The 21,482-nt window shown below is 37.1% G+C and overlaps 1 protein-coding gene across 2 annotated transcripts; it reads left to right on the forward strand.

The window, feature by feature from the left end:
* The first annotated feature begins 3,170 nt into the window (after positions 1-3,170).
* DAZL (deleted in azoospermia like) lies at positions 3,171-21,218 on the forward strand. 2 transcript variants are annotated; one of them, XM_032630621.1, is made up of 12 exons: positions 3,173-3,290; positions 9,647-9,793; positions 10,054-10,145; positions 10,710-10,761; positions 11,207-11,270; positions 11,357-11,496; positions 13,063-13,134; positions 14,077-14,127; positions 14,989-15,102; positions 16,212-16,310; positions 19,229-19,329; positions 20,974-21,218. In XM_032630621.1, the coding sequence occupies exons 1-11, from the start codon at positions 3,288-3,290 to the stop codon at positions 19,280-19,282; spliced, it is 888 nt and encodes a 295-aa protein (XP_032486512.1). In that variant the 5' UTR covers positions 3,173-3,287; the 3' UTR covers positions 19,283-19,329; positions 20,974-21,218. The 2 variants fall into 2 exon arrangements, with proteins under 2 accessions (XP_032486511.1, XP_032486512.1); XM_032630620.1 differs by having other exon boundaries at positions 3,171-3,290; positions 19,229-21,218.
* The last annotated feature ends 264 nt before the right edge of the window (positions 21,219-21,482 follow it).

Consider the following 21,482-nt stretch of genomic DNA (forward strand, 5'->3'; position numbering starts at 1 on the left):
GCTAAAAGAAAAATGTAACTAACACAATAAATGTGATTTCATAAATATTTTTGCTTATGACAAGTCAGTTTTTTAAAAGTTAGGTAAATAATGAAATAGAGATTCAGAGCAGATACAACTTAAGTTATGAAAATGGTTTGCAAATGAATGACGTTTGAGAGTGTTTATACTGCTAATTGTAAGCCTTCTATCCAAAGTCACAGGCTTTAAGAGCACAAAAGAACTGGCAGAGGAGTTTAAAAATATCAGTCTTTTTTCTTCTCCCTTCCCTATCAGTCTTGGAGGATAAGGAAGCAATATAGAGATTTATTTCTGAATTTATGTGAATTATGCTACCAATCTTAACACATAGAAATAGTTACAGTTAATCTTCATCTTAAATCAATTCTTTTTCTCTATGTTACGTGACGATTTCATAAGGTATTAAGAAAATACTATCAACCTTTGAAAAAGTCATGAGCTAAACAAAAATCACCATAAGAATTGCTTATGGAATATGAAAAACAGGTTAAATTCCCTAACCAGTTAATCTTTGACAAGAAAATGGGTGAAATTTTTTAGAATTCTTGAAAGCTAATCTACAAATCCAGAGAGCCCAAAAACTCCTAAGGAGAAAAAATTTTTTAAACTGTACACCTTGTCACATTACTGTGAAATTGCAGAACACCAAAGAAAAACAGATCTTAACCAGCGATTAGATTGATAGCAGATTTCTCAGTAGCAACAGAAACCAGAAGATAACAGAATAATATGTTCAATATTCTGAGGAAAAAAGACAACTGCTAACCTAGAATTATATCCAGTAGAATTATCTTCAATGAACAAGGGCAAAATAAAAGCATTTCAGGTGAGAAAAAACCTGAGTTTACCACACATCACACTTATTAAAGGAAATTTATAGAGTTTACTTCAGGCACAAGGAAAACAATGCAGAAGGAAGATCTGAGATATGCAAAGAAATGGTGAGCAAAATATTTTTACACATGCAGGTGGCTTTAAAAAACATGATGTCTAATTCATAGAAGGAAAACAGGATAGAACTAAAGTAGTGATTAATAATAGCTTATAAATTGGGAGGGGTGTGCCAACTTAAAACATCCTAAGGTCTTTGAATTATTCGAGAGGAGAGCAAAGATATTTACTTGTTTGAGACTTTGTTTACAAGTTATAATATAGTAGAAAAATCACCTTACGATATACATAGAGTGTATGACTCCAAATAAGAGAAAAAGACATGTGCCCAGGTGTATTCACACACACTCCAAAAGAAGTTCCTTTTGTTAAGTTTTTGACATTTTAATCTTCATCCTTTGCCATTCTTATTCATGGTAAACAGTATGTTATAACTTTTCATTCTGAGTTTAACTTTAAAGTGCTCTTTTCTCATAAGAATCCCTTTCAGCCTTTTACGGAAGCATCCCTCCAGGTTGGTTTCACATTTTTTTCTGCTAGCCATTCCAGTTGCACCCTGTCTGGGATCTTTTCTTGGGGAGGAGGCAAAGGTTAAGGGAAATCAATTTCTAGTTTTTGAAATCCCAACGTCAAATAAGTGCTCCAGATTTAAACTCCAAACTCCAAACTCATGAAATGCAGGTCTAGGATTTTAAAATTTCATTGGAGTTAAATAATTTTCATTTTCACTCAGAAATGGGATAAGCTTCCTCACTTGCTTGTCCACTGGGTGTTCTACATTGTCCCTAGTCCACTCTTTTCGTGAGCTGATGTCTCTCTGGGACAATGTGTTTTTGTAGCATATTCAGTACCAGTTCCCACCCTGAGCTATTCCAGACCCTTACCTCCTGTCCCTATACTTTCAGGCCTCAAGTTACAGAAACTAACGTTTTGCCCACACCGAAGATGACCAACTCTCCTGGTTTGCCTTGGACCTGGTCTCCAACAATTTGGGGGTTTTCAGGGCTAAAACCAGGAAGGTCTCGGGCAAACCAGTTGATTAGTCACCCTACACTCCAGCCCTGACACCCAGGGGCGGAGAAGAATCTGTTCAACAAGTCACTGCTCTCTGATTTTCAGTTTATTTTGATTTCTGGCCTCTTGGGATTTCCCTTCATTTCTTGAGTTTAACTGCACATTGAACTCAAGACATGAAGTTATTATCCAGTAATGCTAGCTGTTTGTGGTCAGTTTTCCGGTTACAGATGACCACCATTTTGCCAGCTCACAAAGTAACATTTTCTAACTTTTCATCAGTAGCAAAGTGAAGTTGGAGGATAAAAGTCACAGTTGCCCCCTGTGGATACAGGGTGCTGCAGTGGTTCCCAAAGTTATGTGACTTTCTCCACCAACTGCCCCACAGCTCTCCCTTGCTCTAGGCCCTGTTTCTCCGACCTTGAGAAAGTTCTAGAATTCTCTAGGCAGGCCTAGCTTCCTGTAAGGCCTAGAAGAAAAATTCTCCCCCTCACAACTTGAACTCCCGGAGCGAAGGAATGTTTGGCTGTTTTGTTCACTCCTACACCTTGGGTATCTGGCAAATCGCTGACCTAGATAACTATTTCTTGAAAACATGAACGTCTTGAACACCAAGTTGGCCTGCCCTAACTGGTGTTCCTTCCAATCCAACCCCATCTCCCTCAGACTTGACAGAAAGTAGTCCAAGTTTCTGGACTTCTGATGTCTCCCTCCTTGTTCTCCATATAGGTGTTTCTATTTTCTATTTCTGTTGGCATTTCAATTGATTCTGCGGCCGATGATAGGAATAATCGCCATCGATCGGGCTAATCCTGTGACTTCAGGACGCCATTTTGATCCCAGCGCCTGGACACATTAAAAGTTTGTTTTTAATTTTAACACATATTTGAGAATGCATACTTATGCCTCTAAGGCACTTTTGGGGTGATGCCTGTCTCTGTGGGTCAGTGGGCCCTTTCGTCTGGGGCCGGTGCCTGAGGCGGAGGGTGGGGGGGAGGGGCACGATGCCGGCCCGCGCGCGACCCCTGCGTGCCCCCCGGCCGGCACAGTCGTGCCCCGCGAGTCCCCCCGCCCCCCGCCACTGGGGACGGCGGCGCGGCCGCCCATTGGCTGACGCGTCTTTCCGACGACCCCCTCACCCTGCGCAGGAGCCACGTCCGGCGCTCCGGCCACGCCTTAGTTCCCCCTGCGCCCCTCGGTCTCGCCAGCAGCCTCGGCTTCTCCTCGCTTGTCCACCTCTGCTTCCTCTGCCCAGTCAAGCTGGGCAGTGGGTACGAGCAGGCCTAACAGCAGCCCCGGTGCCTGAAGCCATCCTCAGCTCCTTCTCGAGCCCCTCTGTGGGAACACGGGCTGCCGCCATCATGGTGAGTGGACGAGGCCTGAGGGGGGTCCTCAGGGCGGCCGCGGCGCTGAAGGGGGCGGGGGAACGGGAGCCGAGAGTGGGGCCACCCGGCTTTCCTGTATTTGGGCCCGGCCTGAGGGCAAGGGGGAGGTGGTCCAGCACGGCCTACAGGGCGTTGAGGGCTGGCGGAGGGGCAGGAGGCCAGGCTGTGGGAAGGGAGTGCCCGGGGCCCCGCCCAGCACGTGCAAGCCCCGCGGCCATCCCGCCACCGCAGCCAGGGTGTGGAGGGGCTTTCGGCCTCTGCCGTGGACTGGGGGGCGGGGACCCCGCTCCGCCCCACCCCCACCCCACCCTAGAAACCTCTCTTCCCGTGCTTATTCTGAGGAGCCAGGCGGTGAGGCCTCCGCGAGATGGCGTCGTGCCTGCCGAGCACCGTGTGTCGTGGCCTCAGGGGTGCCTGCGTGCAGATGCGGAAGCCAGGCCCAAGCCACCTCGGGAGGCGGGGCCCCACGGGTCTGGCTCGGGGCTGGGGTCGGGCTTCCTGGCGGGACTTTGGGGGCGTGTCGAGACCTGGAGAGCTCGATCCCGCGGTGCTCCTGGGGCAGCCTTGTGCCTGCGGGGTGGCGGCAGCGGGGACCGCGGGGCAGAAGCTCACCCGACGCCATCATTTCCCTACGAGGTCGGCGCTGGCCACGCCTCTGAGCGGCCGCAGGTTGGGGAAGTCTAGCAGTTTTTAACCCGGGGAACACTTTTCCCAAAGAGAAACCAGAAACCTTCAACAAAATGTCCCTAGAGTATTACATGCTCTGTTGGGTGACATTTATGTGAGTTTTGTTTAGTGCATTTACTTGATTTCACCACCTCAAGGTACAGCTCTGAGAACACTTTTGACCAACCATCAAGTCACAGGTGTATTATATATGTGTAGTTGTCGGTAGTGTAATAACTATTATTTTCTGTATTTTTAGAGGCAAAGGGAGGAACTTTATATCCAATTTATTAGAACATAAATTTTAAAGTAAAAATTTGTGATTGTATGTAACTATTTGTGATAATTATGTCACGTACGTATCCATAGCAATAATTAATAATCTGAGTTACTGTAATTATTTCCAACTTTGTTCTCTCCTCTTTTTAGAGGAAAAGGGGGGAAATGCTAATAACTTCACTGATTTTTTTTCTGATACAAAACTAATACGTTGGGCTTCCCTGGTGGCGCAGTGGTTGAGAGTCCGCCTGCCGATGCCGGGGACACGGGTTCGTGCCCCGGTCCGGGAAGATCCCACATGCCGCGGAGCAGCTGGGCCCGTGAGCCATGGCCGCTGAGCCTGTGCGTCCGGAGCCTGCGCTCCGCAACGGGAGGGGCTACAACAGTGAAAGGCCCGCGTACCGCAAAAAAAAAAAAAAAAAAAAACTAATACGTTAACTCATTGGAAGGTAATCAATGTAAGAAAGTAGAGGTCCATCTTAATCCCAACATTTAACCACTATTGAAGTTTTGATGTACGTATGCCCTTCCAGATTGTTCTCAAGCATGTATTGCATATATACAGGTACATTTTATTTTATAAAAATTTTCCCGTGCTATATAATACTATCTTACAACCTGTATTCTTCACTTAGTGTAGTGGGCTTTATTCCAAAGAGAAATTTAAAATAATTTTGAATATATACTTAGTTATTTTACCAAAAATTATATATTTCTATACTACCATTACTTAATTTTACTAATTCCCTTATAATGAATAATTTGTTTACGTTAAAACAATACCATAATGAGTATGTTTGTGCAAATGTTTTGGCATGTTTATTCTGTTAATAACTTGAAATAAATTGCCAGGAGTGGAATCACTGGGTGAAAAGGTTATGCCCATTTTATAACGATTTTGAATTATGATACATTTTTCTTAGTAACTCTTGATAAAGCACGTACCAGTATGTATTCCCACTGGTGGTGTGTAGTGTGACCCCTTCTCCTCACACTTTCCAATGAAAGGTATTGCAGTTTTTAAAGTTGCCAGTCTAATAACTGGAAAATATTTCACTGTGTTGATGTACTTTTTCTTTTGTTTATCATTAGTGAAGTTGAAGTTTGTCATTAGCTTTTTCCATTTCTTTTTTTTTAATTCTTAATCCACCTTTCTATTTGCATATTTATCTTTTCTTGGTGATTTATAACAACTCTATATTAATACATTAGTCATATAGGAAAAAATTTATAGGTATGATAAAGAGAGAACCTTATTTCTAATTTTAATGTAAATTACTACCATGTTTCACTTTAAGCTTGATGATAGCCTAGATTTAGATCAATAGAAAATAAGATGTTTTTATTTTACTTGGGTTTTTTTAAAAATTAAGAAATGGATGCTGTATTTTATCAAATGCTTTTGCAGTGGTGAATTACAGTAACAGATTTCCTAAGAATGAACCATCCTTGAATTTACAGTGTAAACTGTTCTTAATTGTGTATTTTTTTGTATGCTGCTAGAATTTTGCATCTCAGTGTTGAGGGCAGGGGTGGACCATCTTAACCAGATTTTGCTATTTAGATGGTATTAGTTTTATTAAATGCATTGAGAAATATTCTTTTTCTTTTCTCTGAAAAATTTTTTAAAACATTTGAATTTTCCTTCTCTTCCACTCTCTCTCCTGTCTACTGTTGTTTCTGTCTAGGTGTGCCCCCCTCTTAGCGCCCCACTTGCCCTCCACACACAAATTACCTGTTTCTTCACAGTTTGAGAAAACTCCCAGTGAAACTGACCCAGGAATTGAGTGCTCTTTCTTTTCTTAAGATTGTCTTTAAAAGTTCATTTCTCTGGAAAGTTAGTCATATCATCAAGATTTCCAAACTTACTCCTATAGAGCATTCTAATCTGTACTCATATTCCGTTTTTTCAAGACTAATGTGTATTTTTGTATTCTTGCCTTTTTCTTGCTTAGCTTTCCCAGGATTGTTTGTTTATTGTTTGGATTCCCCCTGCCCCCCAGAGTCCATTATTTGATTTACTTAAAGGGTTTTATTCTGATTTTCATTTACTATTTCCTTAATAGAATTTCCTTTTCTCTTTAATAACTACTTCCTTCTGTGGATATGACGCTGATGATTGCAAATTATTTCATGCTTGCATGAAGATATAATAGTTGAATAAAATGTCAAAGAGCTGACATCCCAGAAGCTTTAGTAATGATAAAGTTTTTTTTTCCAGCTTTTAGTTATCTTTGTCATTTGGTCATCCAGATATAAAAGGGAATATATTACTGTGAATAGCAGTGACGAGAATTGTGTATATGATGGCCTCCAAGTTCACCCCTACTTAATATTCCAGAATTACTCATTTCAGAACCCATCAACTCACTTGAAGGTGTAATTAAGAAAAATAATTATTTCTTTCATTTAATTTACATGCAGTTTATTTTCTGCATGCTGTTGGTAGGTAAGATGAATTCTTCACCAAACTTTTTGCTTTAGCCTAAGAATTCATTTGTGAAGTATTTTTAGCAATAGTTTAGAAGTAACCAAAGGTTGTGTGTGGTTCTGGATTTGTATATATAAGTTATAACTGTATGTAAATACACACACAGGCAAAGTTTTAAAATCCCTATTGTTCAGGTGTCTTAAAATGGAGTACTTTCCTTACTTTAGCTTTGAGCACCATCTGCTGGCTCAGGACTAGGACAGACATAACGATGCCTTCCTTAAGACATTATGGCACTAGTGAAATGATTTGATCAGTTTTATACTTAATACCTCAATTAAGCAGACAGTCAATTTGTACAACCCAACCCGAAACCAAACTTTCTATAATATCTAATGGCTTTTTTCTTTTTCGCAAATTACTGTTTAGTTGTCTCAGACATCCATTTTACTTTTGTAAATAGGACATAAGAATTAGAACTTCCGGGCTTCCCTGGTGGTGCGGTGGTTGAGAGTCTGCCTGCCGATGCAGGGGACATGGGTTCGTGTCCCGGTCCGGGAAGATCCCACGTGCCACGGAGTGGCGGGGCCCGTAAGCCATGGCCACTGAGCCTGCGCGTCGTACGGAGCCTGTGCTCCGCAACGGGAGATGCCACAACAGTGAGAGGCCCGTGTACCGCATAAAAAAAGGAATTAGAACTTCCCTCTTCGATTCTGGCAACACTATCACAGGTTCTCAGCTGTGACCCTGTGCAAATTTGGGGCCAGATAATTCTTTGTTGTGGGAGGCTCTCCTTTGCGTTATAGGATGCTTACTGTATCTCTGGCCTCTGCCACCCAGATACCAGGTACACCCCTCAATTGTGACAACCAAAAATGCCCCCGGGCCACAAAATCTTCCCCGGTTGAAAATCAGTATATTATCATAACTCTTTATAATCTGGCACAGTTTTCTGGCCTAATGTTATACCTCTAATTTAAAATACATTTATCCATTGTGGTTCACAGACAGCTAATATTATAAATAGTTTGTCAGATAAAAAGGTATCCAAAGTTCATCCACAAACGAACGGAAAATTGAGAAGGAGAAAAGTCTATAAGAATTTCAGAACCGCTATTTTGTTTTATTCCTGTTTTGGGTTTTTGAATGTGAGCTAATTGAAAGAGATTGGTAAATTGTCTGTCACGAAGGGAAATCTAGTCAAATTTCTTGATAGTTCAAGGTATGTGACTTATGTAATATAGTCCCATTTAGAAAAAAAATAAAATTATAAAACATTTAAAAATGGAAAAGCTTTAGAAATAGTTTTTACTTTCTCTGATTTTATTGTCTTGGAATATCACTGTACCATAGTTAAAGGAAAGAATCAGGAACTACTCAGACAGAAACACTGAATAGCAAGTATGAACACAAATTAATAGAGAAAAGCCCAAACACTCAAATTTGGTAATTTAACAATTTTGATTTCATAGCTAATTAGTACAGCAGCTTGTAGAATCTTAAATTTATCAGTAATTTCTAACACTTAACAAAGTAGGAACTCTACCTGCTTTTCATTATTGTAACTAATTTCTGTAAAAATTATTTTGCTTATCTTTTAAAAAATACGTATCGGTTGGTTTCTTTTGTCCTTGCTTTTGTTTTCCTTTATAAGCTGAAGTGTAATAGCTATATCTCTCTCTTGCAGCCTTTTGTATTTACTACTTATAATCAATAGGCACTTCATAAATGAATTTCAAATGAGCAAATGTGCCATAAACTAGTTTCCTGAGGTTCCAACTCAAGTTAGTTGTTAATTAATAGAGTATCTACAAAATAAGTACATAAATCGTAAAACCAGGAAAGAAACCTTTCTTTAACCTATTGAAAATAAATTCAGATACCAGGATGCTAACCGTATTGGCATACCACTTTATAGTTTACAAAAATTCACAGATGTTATCTCACTTCATTCTCAAAGAAGTTTTCCAAGAGATAAATAACTGCCAAGTAAGTGATTTATAACTTAGTAAGGGACACAAATGTCTGACTAAATCAATTTTTAGATCTCCTGGCTAAATCAGTTTTTGTTTCCGAAATATGTATTACCAGTAAATTCTGATTCAGAAAAATCTACATTAATCTCAGTGTGGGAAGCCTAAAGACAGAGTTCTGACCAGAATTCAGAAAAGTAATAAGTTTCTTGTGTGGGTCTCTGAAAATAAAGATGATATCATTTGTATCTGTCAGCCCCTTGTGAAAATTAGAATTATCAGTAGGACTTATTTGGTATTATTCAAGAAGAAAAACATTATTTTAAAGATGCTATGAACACCCTACCATTAGGGAGGAGGATTATAAACCCTTTTTTTTTTTAAAGCAGGAGCTATGATATGTGAGCAAATGATGTTTTCATGATCCATTTCCAAAGTAAACAGGCATACTAACACAAGGAGTGTTAAAATTATAAAGTCCGTGTTAGTTTTGGTGAATAGGAAGATGAGGCAAAACAAATTGGTTTAAAACTTTCTTGTTTCCTTTTTGATGCAACTTTAAAAAAAATGGTATCTTTAAAACCATACTTTTGAATAAGGTACTCAGAAAAATGAGAATTTGCTTATTGACATACAACAGGATGATTTTAGTAACTTTACTTTTTACAAAGCTGAACTTTCTGATTACTTAACCAGTTCACGTAGGATTTCACAAACTCAATATAAAATCACTATTCTGCCACAGCACTGTACCAGGGTAGTGGTGAGTGACACTGGGTTTGAGAAAGTACTATATACCCTTCTGTTTAAATTTCATGCTGATTACCCTAGACCTTGAGCCTGAACTAAGCTACATTGATGACTAATTTACAATAAAAGTAATTTATATGAAAATATTTTGTATTTTAAAAACATAAATTGTATTTCATATCATCCGTCATTTTAGCCTGTATGTCTAGTGGTGATGTCTGCTTTCCAAATTACAGTCTGCTGCAGATCCTGACACTCCAAACTCAACCATCTCCAGAGAGGCCAGCACCCAGTCTTCATCAGCTGCCACCAGCCAAGGCTATGTTTTACCAGAAGGCAGAATCATGCCGAACACTGTTTTCGTTGGTGGAATTGATGTTAGGGTATTGTATTCATGTTTCATTTATTTTAAAAAGTATTTTGTGAATAGTGGGATTTGGGCCCTGTTGTAAACATAAGGCTTTTTTGGGGCATTGTTTTTATGTTTAACCTAATAGGGACTAAAAATATCTTTGACAAAGAACTACAGGTAGTTTGGGGGTACATGGAGGAGATACTTCCACATCATCAAATCTTCTTTATAGTATAATTGAAAATTTTGAATGTTGAATATTTAATCTTGAAGTCAAATTTTTCTTCATAGATGGATGAAACCGAAATTAAAAACTTCTTTGCTAAATATGGTTCAGTAAAAGAAGTGAAGATAATCACGGATCGAAGTGGTGTGTCCAAAGGGTAAGTGAAACATATGTTCAATATAAATTATAATAAATATCTGAACTATAGCATCTATAGAGTGTCAGAAAATAAAATTTCAAATCTGGTATTATAACATTTGTATAAATGTAATTTGTTACTTTGTAATTCCTTTCATGTAGAAGATAAAAGTTTGTTGCCAGCTCTTTTATTTAATCATTTGCCTAGTGTTTGTATTTAAATGTTTCCCATCTTCATTTGTTTCACTTAAGTGGATTAATCAGTTATATTGAAGAATTGTTTTCTTCACACATTTCACAGTACCTTAAATTTTAACTATCTTACCATAGATAGTAAGTTAAATTCAGGTTCATAGGTATGAATTTTCTGTTAATCTTTGTGCATTCTAATACAAATGACCGTAGGAAAATAAAACAGTAGTATTTATAGAGGATCTATCATGTATGTCTTACAATTATTTATCTCAGTATATTCTTCATCCTTTATCATTATCACTTCTGTCAGTTATTTCATGGAATAATGAAGTTTCAAACCGTGTTCTGTTACGGTAGTGATTTTATACTCATTTATTTGCCTTTCTAGCTATGGATTTGTTTCATTTTATAATGACGTGGATGTGCAGAAGATAGTAGAAGTAAGTAATCTTCTTTTGGGAAAAACTCTCTTAATTACCTTATGGATGCAGTGTTCAATATTGTTTTGAGTCCTGAATATTTACTTAGTCTTGTATAATGTATAGAAATAAATATACTTTCTGTTTGAAATCCAGACTTAGAATAATCTTACATAACTTGTGAGAACCTGTTTATTTTTGATTGGGCATCCAGCCTCATGATCCAGAGACAGGAAAGATAGACAGAGAGTAAAGGTTTTTGATCAAGTTCCACGACACCTCTCAACATTTGATTAGAGTAGTGAAGGTAAGTAAGGTAGCTTCAGGCTGATAAATTTTGATTTGGTATGTTTTTAGCACTGATCTTCTCCGATAGTAGTAATTTTAGAGAACTTGCGTGTTTACCAGAGTCTTGGAAATAAAGATTTAGACATTGATTCTAGTTTTGTTACTGTTTTATTTTCAGTCACAGATAAATTTCCATGGTAAAAAGCTGAAACTGGGCCCTGCAATTAGGAAACAAACTTTATGTGAGTAAAGAAAGGAATTGTTCTCATTGACATGTGTAGCTTTTCAGAGAACTAAAAATAGGCTTTGTTTTCTTTTCTTTAAAAAGGTGCTTATCATGTGCAGCCACGTCCTTTGGTTTTTAATCCTCCTCCTCCACCACAGTTTCAGAGTGTCTGGAGTAATCCACACACAGAAGCTTACGTGCAGCCTCCAACCATGATGAGTCCTATTACTCAGTATGTTCAGGTAAGAATTACCTACATTCCTGTTTTTTGTGTGTATGCTATTAGAAATCTTATACAATGAGATGGGGGCACCTTAAAAATTAAGCCAGTCTCACTTCTTACGCTCTGTGGAATTACGTCAACAATTTCCATAATAAGTGACAATATTATTCCTGTTTGAATATTTTTGAGTGATGGGACATCTGTTACTCCTGTTAGAAATCTGTCATTCTTAGTGTTACTTTTTTTTTTTTTTTTTGGCGGTACGCGGGCCTCTCACTGTTGCGGCCTCTCCCGTTGCGGAGCACAGGCTCTGGACGCGCAGGCTCAGCGGCCACGGCCCACCGGCCCAGCCGCTCTGCGGCATGTGGGATCCTCCTGGACCGGGCACGAGCCCGTGTCCCCCGCATCGGCAGGCGGACTCTCAACCACTGCGCCACCAGGGAAGCCCAGTGTTACTTCTTATACTAAGCTAAAATCTGCTTCTATATAGTTTGTAAGCCTTTATCTTAGAACTGATGGCTGTAGCCACATAGAATATATCTTTTTTTTCCCCAGATAACTCGTAGAATATTTGAAGGCAGCTTTCCTCATGTGTTTGTTTGGTTTGTTCTTTTCTAGGGTCAGCTATTCTTTATTTGCAATGATTCCAGATGCCTTCTCATATAGATTGTTGATTTCTGGATGTATTATGGTTCTAGAATGGATAAATTTCTGGTGACTTAACTATATTTGTAAACTCTATACTTGGAATACTTACCTCCCATTGATGATATTTATTTTCTTCTTAGTTCAGTTTACTTTCTTCAGTTTAAAAGACATTTCATTTTTAGGAAAAGAAAGAAAATAATAGTGAAGTAGTTCTGCAGTGTCTCTCATTTGTTTACATTTTCCATCTACCTGAAGTGTAGGATATATCTTTTTATACTTGTCTTACTTAAAACACAGATAGAAGAAAAGCCCTACTTGTTCCTAACATTTACCATGAGGTATTATTACCTATTCTGGTATATTTATGTATGCTACTACCTAGATATTTTCAATCAATAAATACCTTTTGAAAGATATAAGACATTGTATTGTCTCTTTTCTAGTTTGGGGTAATAAACTGCCCTTAACTTTTAGAAGTGAAATACAGAAAGAGCCAGAAAGTCTGTAGGAGGATCCCACGTTACCCCGAAATACTGTCAAAGGAATACAAAACTGCTTAAAAGTATTTTTACAAAAAAAGAAAACACATGTATTAATACAACTCTAACATGGAAATCTATTCTAATAGAGTCTTATCATCATGTAAGAGAGAACTTCTGGATGGGAATAAATATACAGATAAGGTAAACTTAGGCTGGCAAAATCAGTCACTCACCTTATTTATCTCTTCCTTCTCCCAGCCCAAAAGACTAACATTTGACAGAGAATACTTATTTCTTCATGAAGCCAGTCACTCAAATAGAATCTTGCATTGTATATGAAAAAATTAAGATTTCCTTATTTTCATATTTTTCTTACATTGGGAATAATATTCCTTCTTTCTGATTTTTAAAAATATATCTCGTTCATTCATTCTTTCTGTAAAATTTATTTTCAGGCTTATCCTCCTTATCCAAGTTCACCAGTTCAGGTTATCACTGGATATCAGCTGCCTGTTTATAATTATCAGGTAATTTAAGAGGGATCAAAATGATTTACATTGGAATATTATTGAGGCCTTTATTTATGTAAATTTCCCTAATAGTTTATCATTTAAAGTAGTTGAGTGTGCTTAAAATTTAAGAAAAAAGTTGGAATTAGTCTAGAATTAGGGCTTCTCTATTACTTAGAAATAAGGGAATGAACTTAGAAAGAAGCTTTTGACAGGAATGAGTTTAGGAAGAAGCTTCCTCTTGTACAAGATGTGGTGTCCCCTTCTATATTTCAACATGTGTTCATCTTTTCTGTCAAATAGCTGAAACATCCAGGCTGACTTTTATGAGTTTTTCTTTTTTTTTTTTTTTTTTGCGGTACGCGGGCCTCTCACTGTTGTGGCCTCTCCCGTTGCGGCGCACAGGCTCCGGACGCGCAGGCTCAGCGGCCATGGCTCACGGGCCCAGCTGCTCCGCGGCATGTGGGATCTTCCCAGACCGGGGCACGAACCCGTGTCCCCTGCATCCGCAGGCGGACTCTCAACCACTGCGCCACCAGGGAAGCCCTATGAGTTTTTCTAATGGCATAGGTTGAAATAAAATGATTACTCAGTTCTTAGAGCATTGAATTCCAATTATGTTTGATAGTGTTTATTTTAGCTGGCTGCTACAATAGTAGTTCTCTGAATTTCTGCCCATGGATATGACCATATCTATGGTAATATATTCAAAGAACTGTATGTTTGAGTTTTCCTGTAGACCAACTCCAGAAAATTGAGAAAAAGATGGAGTTTATATATGAAAGTAACAATAAAATCCTTAGGTATCAGAAACAGAAAGTACTTTATTCTTCCATTTTGTTTCTTTTATTATAACAAGGTCAAGGAGCCAGCATGACAGATACCTCAACATTGTCTATCTCATATCTTTGTGAAAATGTGAAGGTATATTTAAATAATAATTTCCTTTTTTTTTCTAAGATGCCACCGCAGTGGCCTGTTGGGGAACAAAGGAGTTATGTTATTTCTCCGGTAAGGTGAATTAGCGAAACATGTACTTCCTATTTTAAAGTTTTTTACTGTTTAACTATTATATATTTTAAAGTATTTTACTGTTCAGCTATTATATATTTCTTGACCTTTTGCAATATCAAGTATGCCTAGAAATATTTTAAATGCTCTTTTACATTATGTGTTATGTTTTATTTCTTGTCAACCCAAGTATATACTCCCATGGGAGAAACTGTGCTTTTTGTTTCTCAGGTTGTTGTGTGTGTACTTAAGCAATGGCTGCCCTGCATACAACAAGTGCTCAGTTACTTGTTGATAGAATATGTAACCAAGAAAGGTAGTTTTAATAACTATGCTAATTCTAACTCCAGGGATTTAGAATTAGTATTGAATCTGCCTCTAGTTTTCTTGCCATAAAAAATGTGATGAAGAGAAGCAAAAATGTTTTGCTGTCAGTACTGTTATATGTTATATAAGAAAAGGAAAAAAAACAAGAGAGGGTGCTACCTCTAAAACACCTGTGCCTTTGTTACCTTCTGTCTTTCATCAAGATTGGATATTCGAAGGATATAGTATGAGCTGAAATTCTCAGGCACTAGGAAATTCCCTTCTCATTCCCTTACTATATGTTGGAGTTTCTTTTTCTTAGGGAAATTGTCCTAATTCTGATTGTATTGACATTTCAAAATAAAAAATTGCCTTATTGCATTTCAACTCTATAGTTTGAAATAGTTTCTGAAATAATGTAATTATTACATTCTAAATGTGGAACTTCACAATCCACATTTAGACTTTCAGTGTCAGCTCACATTTTGAAGAATAGATTTAGAAATGTATCTAATGTACATCTCTTTAATTACACTTTTATCATTTTAAATGTAGACTTATACAGCCGTTAACTACCACTGTAATGAAGTTGATCCAGGAGTTGAAGTTTTGCCAAGTGAATGCTCAGTTCATGAAGCTACTGCATCCTCTGGAAATGGCCCACAAAAGGCAAACATCTAATTTTGCTTATTAACATTTATATTTTTATTGTTTTTCAGGTTTTAATAATGGCCATTTGAGAAGCAAGCATCTTTGCCCAAATTTAAATACGTTACAGAGCTTGAGTCATTGACTAATAACTTTGCAATTTACATAAAAGTTAATGAAATTTTAGGCATCCCCAAACTTTCAGTGTGTATATATAGTTGCTGATTCAGTAGTCCTTCCCTCTGTTCTGTTTTCATTGGGGTTTTTTTGTTGTTGTTTTTTAACCGTAGTTTAATAAATATTGTATTAACGTAATTTGGTGGAGTGGGTTGGTTTCCTCAAGAATCCTACTCTTCAAAAGAGGAATTAGTATGAATTATATCTACTTTGTTTTTTGCCAATTTAAACATTTATTTAGCTAAATAATAATATACAGTTATTTACGGTATTCTCTCTGTAACATTATATATGGTAGCAGCTCTCAAGAGTGGTGGAGCCACTAGTAATTAAAATATTAAAACAGGCAGAGTTGTTTCTTTTTTATCATTAGAGCAGATCCCTATAATAGCAGTGCCCTCACTCTTGAATTCTGTGTTTTCTCGTATGGGTGAGAATATGGAAGTAATTGATGTGATTGGAATGTGCATAATAACATAGGATGATTCCCATTGGAGTATGTGTACTTCGTTCATGTGTTTCTCAGTGGAAAAATGTTGAGAGCTACTGAACTGTGGGGTGAAAAAATTCCCAGATTTGTTACACAACTTAAAATTTGAAAAAATATCGAAATAACTTACAGTATAATTATATTACCAAAGTTTAACCTAAATGTTTCTTGAAATGTTGAAGTTCACTGTTTTTTATCTAACAGGAAAAATTAAAGAGGCTTAAGCAAGTATCTTAGGGCTTGACTAATTGAGCTTTTTAAATCAGTACTCTATCACTAAGTTTCTGAAATAATTCTTAAATTTGGTACAAAAGTTACACACTAAGTGACATGTGGCACGTATTACAAAATTACCTGAGAATTCTTTAGAAATAAGTGTATGTGTTCATTAAACTTTTTCAAAAAGCTTGTTCCCAGTGAGTAAAAGGAGGAATAGTCTTTACCGAAAACTTCTGTGTTTCAGAAGTCTGTGGACCGAAGCATACAGACAGTGGTATCTTGTCTGTTTAATCCAGAGAACAGATTGAGAAGCTCCTTTGTTACTCAAGAAGAGTACTTCAAGGTATGAAAGGAATAGTGTACAGGATAAAAAGCACACTTGTCAGCCATAAAGTATCTTCTTTCTGTGGTCTATATATTTTGATACTACATAGAGCATATATCAGTAATTGAACTGTTAGCTTTTGACTGTAACCCAGTAAATCTGTGAGTGAGTTTTAAGTGGCAGTGTATTCTAGCTGCTCAAATCTTGATATAGTGTAGTTTGCCCTTAGGGAAGATAATCTTTAGCAGAAGCCTATACTGTAATTGATAGGGTTCATGAGAGTTGAATGAGAATATTGGCTTGACCAAATAGGAAATGAGAAAATTTTAGAAAGAGAAAGCAAAACTTAAGAGTACGTAGATATTGGACTGAAGAGAAGAAAAGAAATTGATCACTCAGATGATGCCTGAACCAACAGTGTTTTGGGGGGGAGAAAAGAGGTAAAATGAAGTGGTAAAAAGAGCTGAGTAGAAAGAAATGGAAGTTGATTCAGAGTTGGTGAAGTGGAGAAGAATATGGGTGTTTGAATTTAAAGTTCTGGTTTTTGACCCTGGTTCTGTCACCTTGGACAAATCATTTAAATCTTATTAAGGCTCCAGTTTTTACAAGTCTGAAATGAGTCTCTAAGATCCCTTTAAGTTGTGAGTCTGAATATGGAAAGGAACCGGTCGCTTCAATGGGGGAAGAATACTGTGCTTTTTAGTAAAGGGAAGGTTTTTGTTGTTTTTTGTAACAGGTTTATTGAGATAACGATTTTCATACCCCACAGTTCACCCATTTAAAGTGTGCAATTCAGTACTTTTTAGAATATTAACAGAGTTGCGCAACCATAACGACAAACAATTTTAGAATATTTTAATCACCCCCAAAATAAAGCCCCTGCCCATTAGCAGTCACTCTCTATTCTCCCAAACTCTCTAGCCTTAGGCAACCACTAACCTCCTTTCTTTAAGAATTTGCCTGTTCTGGATATTTCATATAAATAGTATAATATGTGACCTTTTGTGAGTGACTTAAACTTAGCGAAATGTTTTCAAGGTTCATCAGTGTTACAGCATGTATCAGGACTTCATTTCTTTTTATTTATGGATCTGCCACTTTGCGTTTATCCATTCATCACTTATTTGATAGACATTTGGGTTGTTTCCACTTTTGGGCTCTGATGAGTAACGCTGTGAACATTCGTGTACAAGTTATTGTGTGGATATACGTTTTTATTTCTCTTCGGTATATACCTAAGAATGGAATTGCTGAATCACATAGTAACTATGTTTAACTTTCCAAGGAGCTGCCAGAATTTTTCTAAAATGCACCATTTTGGAACCATTTGTAAGCCATTGCTTTGTATCTTAAAACAGGGAAAGGAGAATAGCTTTTTCCATCTATGAATGGAAATTGGATAAAGCTTAAAGTGTTTTTAAAAGGAATACTTAGGAGTTCCGTTAATGCAGAAGGCTAGAGCTGTAGCAGAGTTAAGTTCTTAACCCCCTTCTCATTGGGGAGTAAACCCATTCATTTAAAGTTGATCTTTGTTCTCTTGTTTCATTCTGCATAGGACAATTTAAAAGGAAAGTACTGGGAGCTGTAGGACAGCTTACTTTTGCCCAAGGTTCTGCAGGTTAAATAGGTAGTACTAAAGGATTTGTTTGCAAAACAGAAAATCTTTAACCAGCAAGTCTTTAAACTTGAATTTTTACCTGGTATTAAAAGTTTCTCTTTGAACCTTCCAAAATTTTCTGCTTCTCTGAGCTAAGAGTTAGAAGTTGTATAGCATATCTAGACCTACCTTGATTAGCTAAATGTTGTTATTGTTGTTTTAATTGAATGAGAATGCACTGAGGCGGGATATACACTGTTGCCATGATAAATTCCAGCTCCTTCATAATCTTTCATATCCTGCCTGATCTCTGAAGATACTTGAGTTTGTGACCAGTTTTCTGGGCTTTAACCTAAATAGGATATTACCCTGTTAACAAATTACATAATTTCCAGAAGTCACCCTTCTTTATGTGACAATGGAATTTAATCCCTAGGAACAGGGCACAGTTAAGCTAAAAGTGTAGAGAAGAAATATTATTATTATGTTATTGCTGGTTTACTCAGCTCCATTCCTCTTTGTAAGGCCTCATTTCTTCTATCTGCACATCTGCAAGCAACATAAAGTGAAAGGAAATTTTTGCATATATTTTTATTTTTCTATTCATTTCCTAAAAAATTATATATCGGGCTTCCCTGGTGGCGCAGTGGTTGAGAGTCTGCCTGCCGATGCAGGGGACATGGGTTTGTGCCCCAGTCCGGGAAGATTCCCCACATGCCGCGGAGCGGCTGGGCCCGTGAGCCACGGCTGCTGAGCCTGCGCGTCCGGAGCCTGCGCGTCCGGAGCCTGTGCTCCGCAACGGGCGAGGCCACAACAGTGAGAGGCCCGTGTACCGCAAAAAAAAAAAAAAAAAAAAATTATATATCTTCATTACAGGTTAAGAATATGCCTTTAAATATGCCAAAACTTCTATCTTTTAACCTGAAAGCATAGGGTTTCAGATTGAAGTGGATTACTCTTCTCGAGCCATGATTTCTGTCAGATGTATTTTAGTAAAAATAGGACTTTTAAAAACCTCATGTGCTTTTCACCAGCTGTCTTTTGGGGACATGACTGCCAAATCATGAGTTAATGTACATAAAAGGGTATTGATTCTAAGTCCTCTTTTTCTGAGTTACTCATACTTCTTTTTTAACTAAATTGTTGAATAAAACTGGTCATTGGTACATTGGTTATCGCAAAGTTCAGGAATGCTTCCCCAAAAGGATCACTTTTCTTTCATTATTTATAGCGTTTAAACCCAAAATAAATGCTTTTTAAAGTACAATATTTTTCATCTGTCTTAGGTGATAGGAATTTTCAGTGAAGTAAAATGGAGTATTATTTCTGTCTCTTCTAGGATAAACGAGTTCATCACTTCAGAAGAAGTCGGGCAGTGCTTAAGTCTGTTTGATCCTCTGCTAACTTTCTAGTCTCACAGGAAGTTGGAGGTTTTGAATAGTAAGAAGAGACTGAAAGTTTTTCCCACTATTTTAGAGATTTAATTCTGAGTTTTGATAAATCACACTTAGATTTTCTATACAAGTTATATTAGATTGCCTAGTTTTATTTTACATTAGAACTGTTTTTCATTAGACATTTACTTAGAAACTGGTTCTGTGTTGAATATATGGTTAAAAGTAAAAAAAATTGAGACTGAAAGGAATAACTTTAAGATTTATCTGTAAGGATTTTTTTAATTGACATTTTAAGAGTTTAAAAGCAAATGCTGATTTCCAGAAAAATTGTTTTAGAAAACCTATTTTGAAAAGTCAGAATTTTGATTGTTTAACTACAAGCACTTCACTTCTCCAGCAAGTACCTATGAACAGTACAGTATCTACAATATTGTGCTTTTATGATTTGTCTAGAAATTTACCACAAAAGCAGAGTTTTCAAAACTGCATTTTTAATCAGTGGAACTCAGTATATAGTTGGCTTTATTGAAGTTTTCCTTATCTAAACCCAGTAAAACAGATTCTAAACAAATAGTCCAATCAGTGGGTCTTACATTTATTAGTTCAAAATATTTAATCTTATCTAGAATCCACACATAGAGATATCCGATTGGGATGGTAACTAGGATAACTAAAATTCTGGGCCTAATTTTTTTTTTTTTAAAGAATCCAAAACAAACTAAACTTCACTAGGTACATAAGCTTCTCAGTGAGTTACCATTCTCCTTTTTTTCTTTTACTTTTTTTTTCCTTGAAATGATAAATTCAATGGCTGTATCTTAAATTGTGCAAAATGTTGGTATTAAAGAAGGCTGAAACTTCTTTTATGTCACTTAAAAGTTAATCAGAGTATCTGAAAGGAATAGTTTTTATAAAAAACATTAAAATATTAGTTATTTGTTAAAGAACAGGTCGATTTTTATTTTTGTTTTTTAGCTTATTATATTTTCTTTTTTAAAGTAAAATATGTCCAGGAGAATCGAATTAGTTTTGGCGTTTCTAAACCACAAAAGTTGTTGAGTAATACGCATAGCCCAAAAATACACTAGCGTTGTGTTAACAATCCATTTTTAGATTAACTAGGCTCCTGGTTAGACATTTGTAAATCGTGACAAACAACTAGAGATCCAGAGCCCCTTTGCTCTACCCACAGTCTTGCTTTTCCAGTCTGTAGCACCATTCTTCCAGGAGGTTTGCTTTTAGGATAGGTGATGTAAAGAAGAGAAGTAGCAGTATAAGCAGTATGTGGGCTAATAAGCCTTGGAAAGGTAGCAATGGGATAATACCTTGCTAAGGGAAACACTTGTATCAGCATCATTTGACCTGCTGTGGACATGAGTTTAACGTGGCTTCCTGGCTTTTCTTTCATTGGCCTGCCCCTTCACTAAAACATGGAAACTCCATTTATCCTTATCCTAATGAAGCGTCCATGGGCCATATCATCAGTGCCCATTGTTTTATAATCCCTAATAATTTTCATTCTGAATCTGAAGGGAGGAGTCTTTTAACTTGAGGATCCCCAAGAGAGCTTTCTTAGGCCTCAAAATTTGAAAGTGCCCTGAAATTTGTTCTTTTTAAAATTCTTTGTACTTTTTTGTGTGTGTGCTATAACATTCTTACACATATTATTCTGTGATTAAATCTCCAGGTTACTGTAAATGATACCCATATTCTAAAGAGCCAATTCTGATTATCCCAATATGACCTTAAGTAAACGAAGGAAATAAATTTTTGTCTGCTGTTTTGTTGGACTGAAGTATTTAAAAGAGTAAGGTAGAAGGAAGAGACAAAATCCTGAACCTTTCAAAATGGAAAATTAATTTTAAACTTAAAAGTGTGTTCCTATTACCTATGCTGATACTGTCTTTGCATAAATGAATAAATAGAAATAAAACCTTTTTTCAAAAGCGTTTTAACCTACTTATTCATGTCATCTTAAAAAACATGGTGGGGATTTGGGTGGGTAGTATGTGACAAGATTTAGATCCTTGAAATTCAGGAGTGTAAATATTTTTCAGTTTCTTAATCTAGCCGAGTTCGTTTATAAAAGCACATTTTGGTACATTGTATTTTTGCTGCTCTCTCATGAAATTAAGAGATTTTCATGAGAAAATAATTTCTCTTAGTTCAGTTGGAGATAGTTTACAGTGGGTTCCA

This window comes from Phocoena sinus, chromosome 4 (assembly GCF_008692025.1).
Source record: "Phocoena sinus isolate mPhoSin1 chromosome 4, mPhoSin1.pri, whole genome shotgun sequence".
NCBI lineage: Eukaryota > Metazoa > Chordata > Mammalia > Artiodactyla > Phocoenidae > Phocoena > Phocoena sinus.

What these genes read in the sequence shown, in the direction of transcription:
- DAZL (XM_032630620.1), top strand. An exon ending in CGAAGTGGTGTGTCCAAAGG is followed by an intron (nt 10,146 to 10,709) that starts GTAAGTGAAACA and finishes TTGCCTTTCTAG; the next exon opens with CTATGGATTTGTTTCATTTT. An exon ending in AATTAGGAAACAAACTTTAT is followed by an intron (nt 11,271 to 11,356) that starts GTGAGTAAAGAA and finishes TTCTTTAAAAAG; the next exon opens with GTGCTTATCATGTGCAGCCA.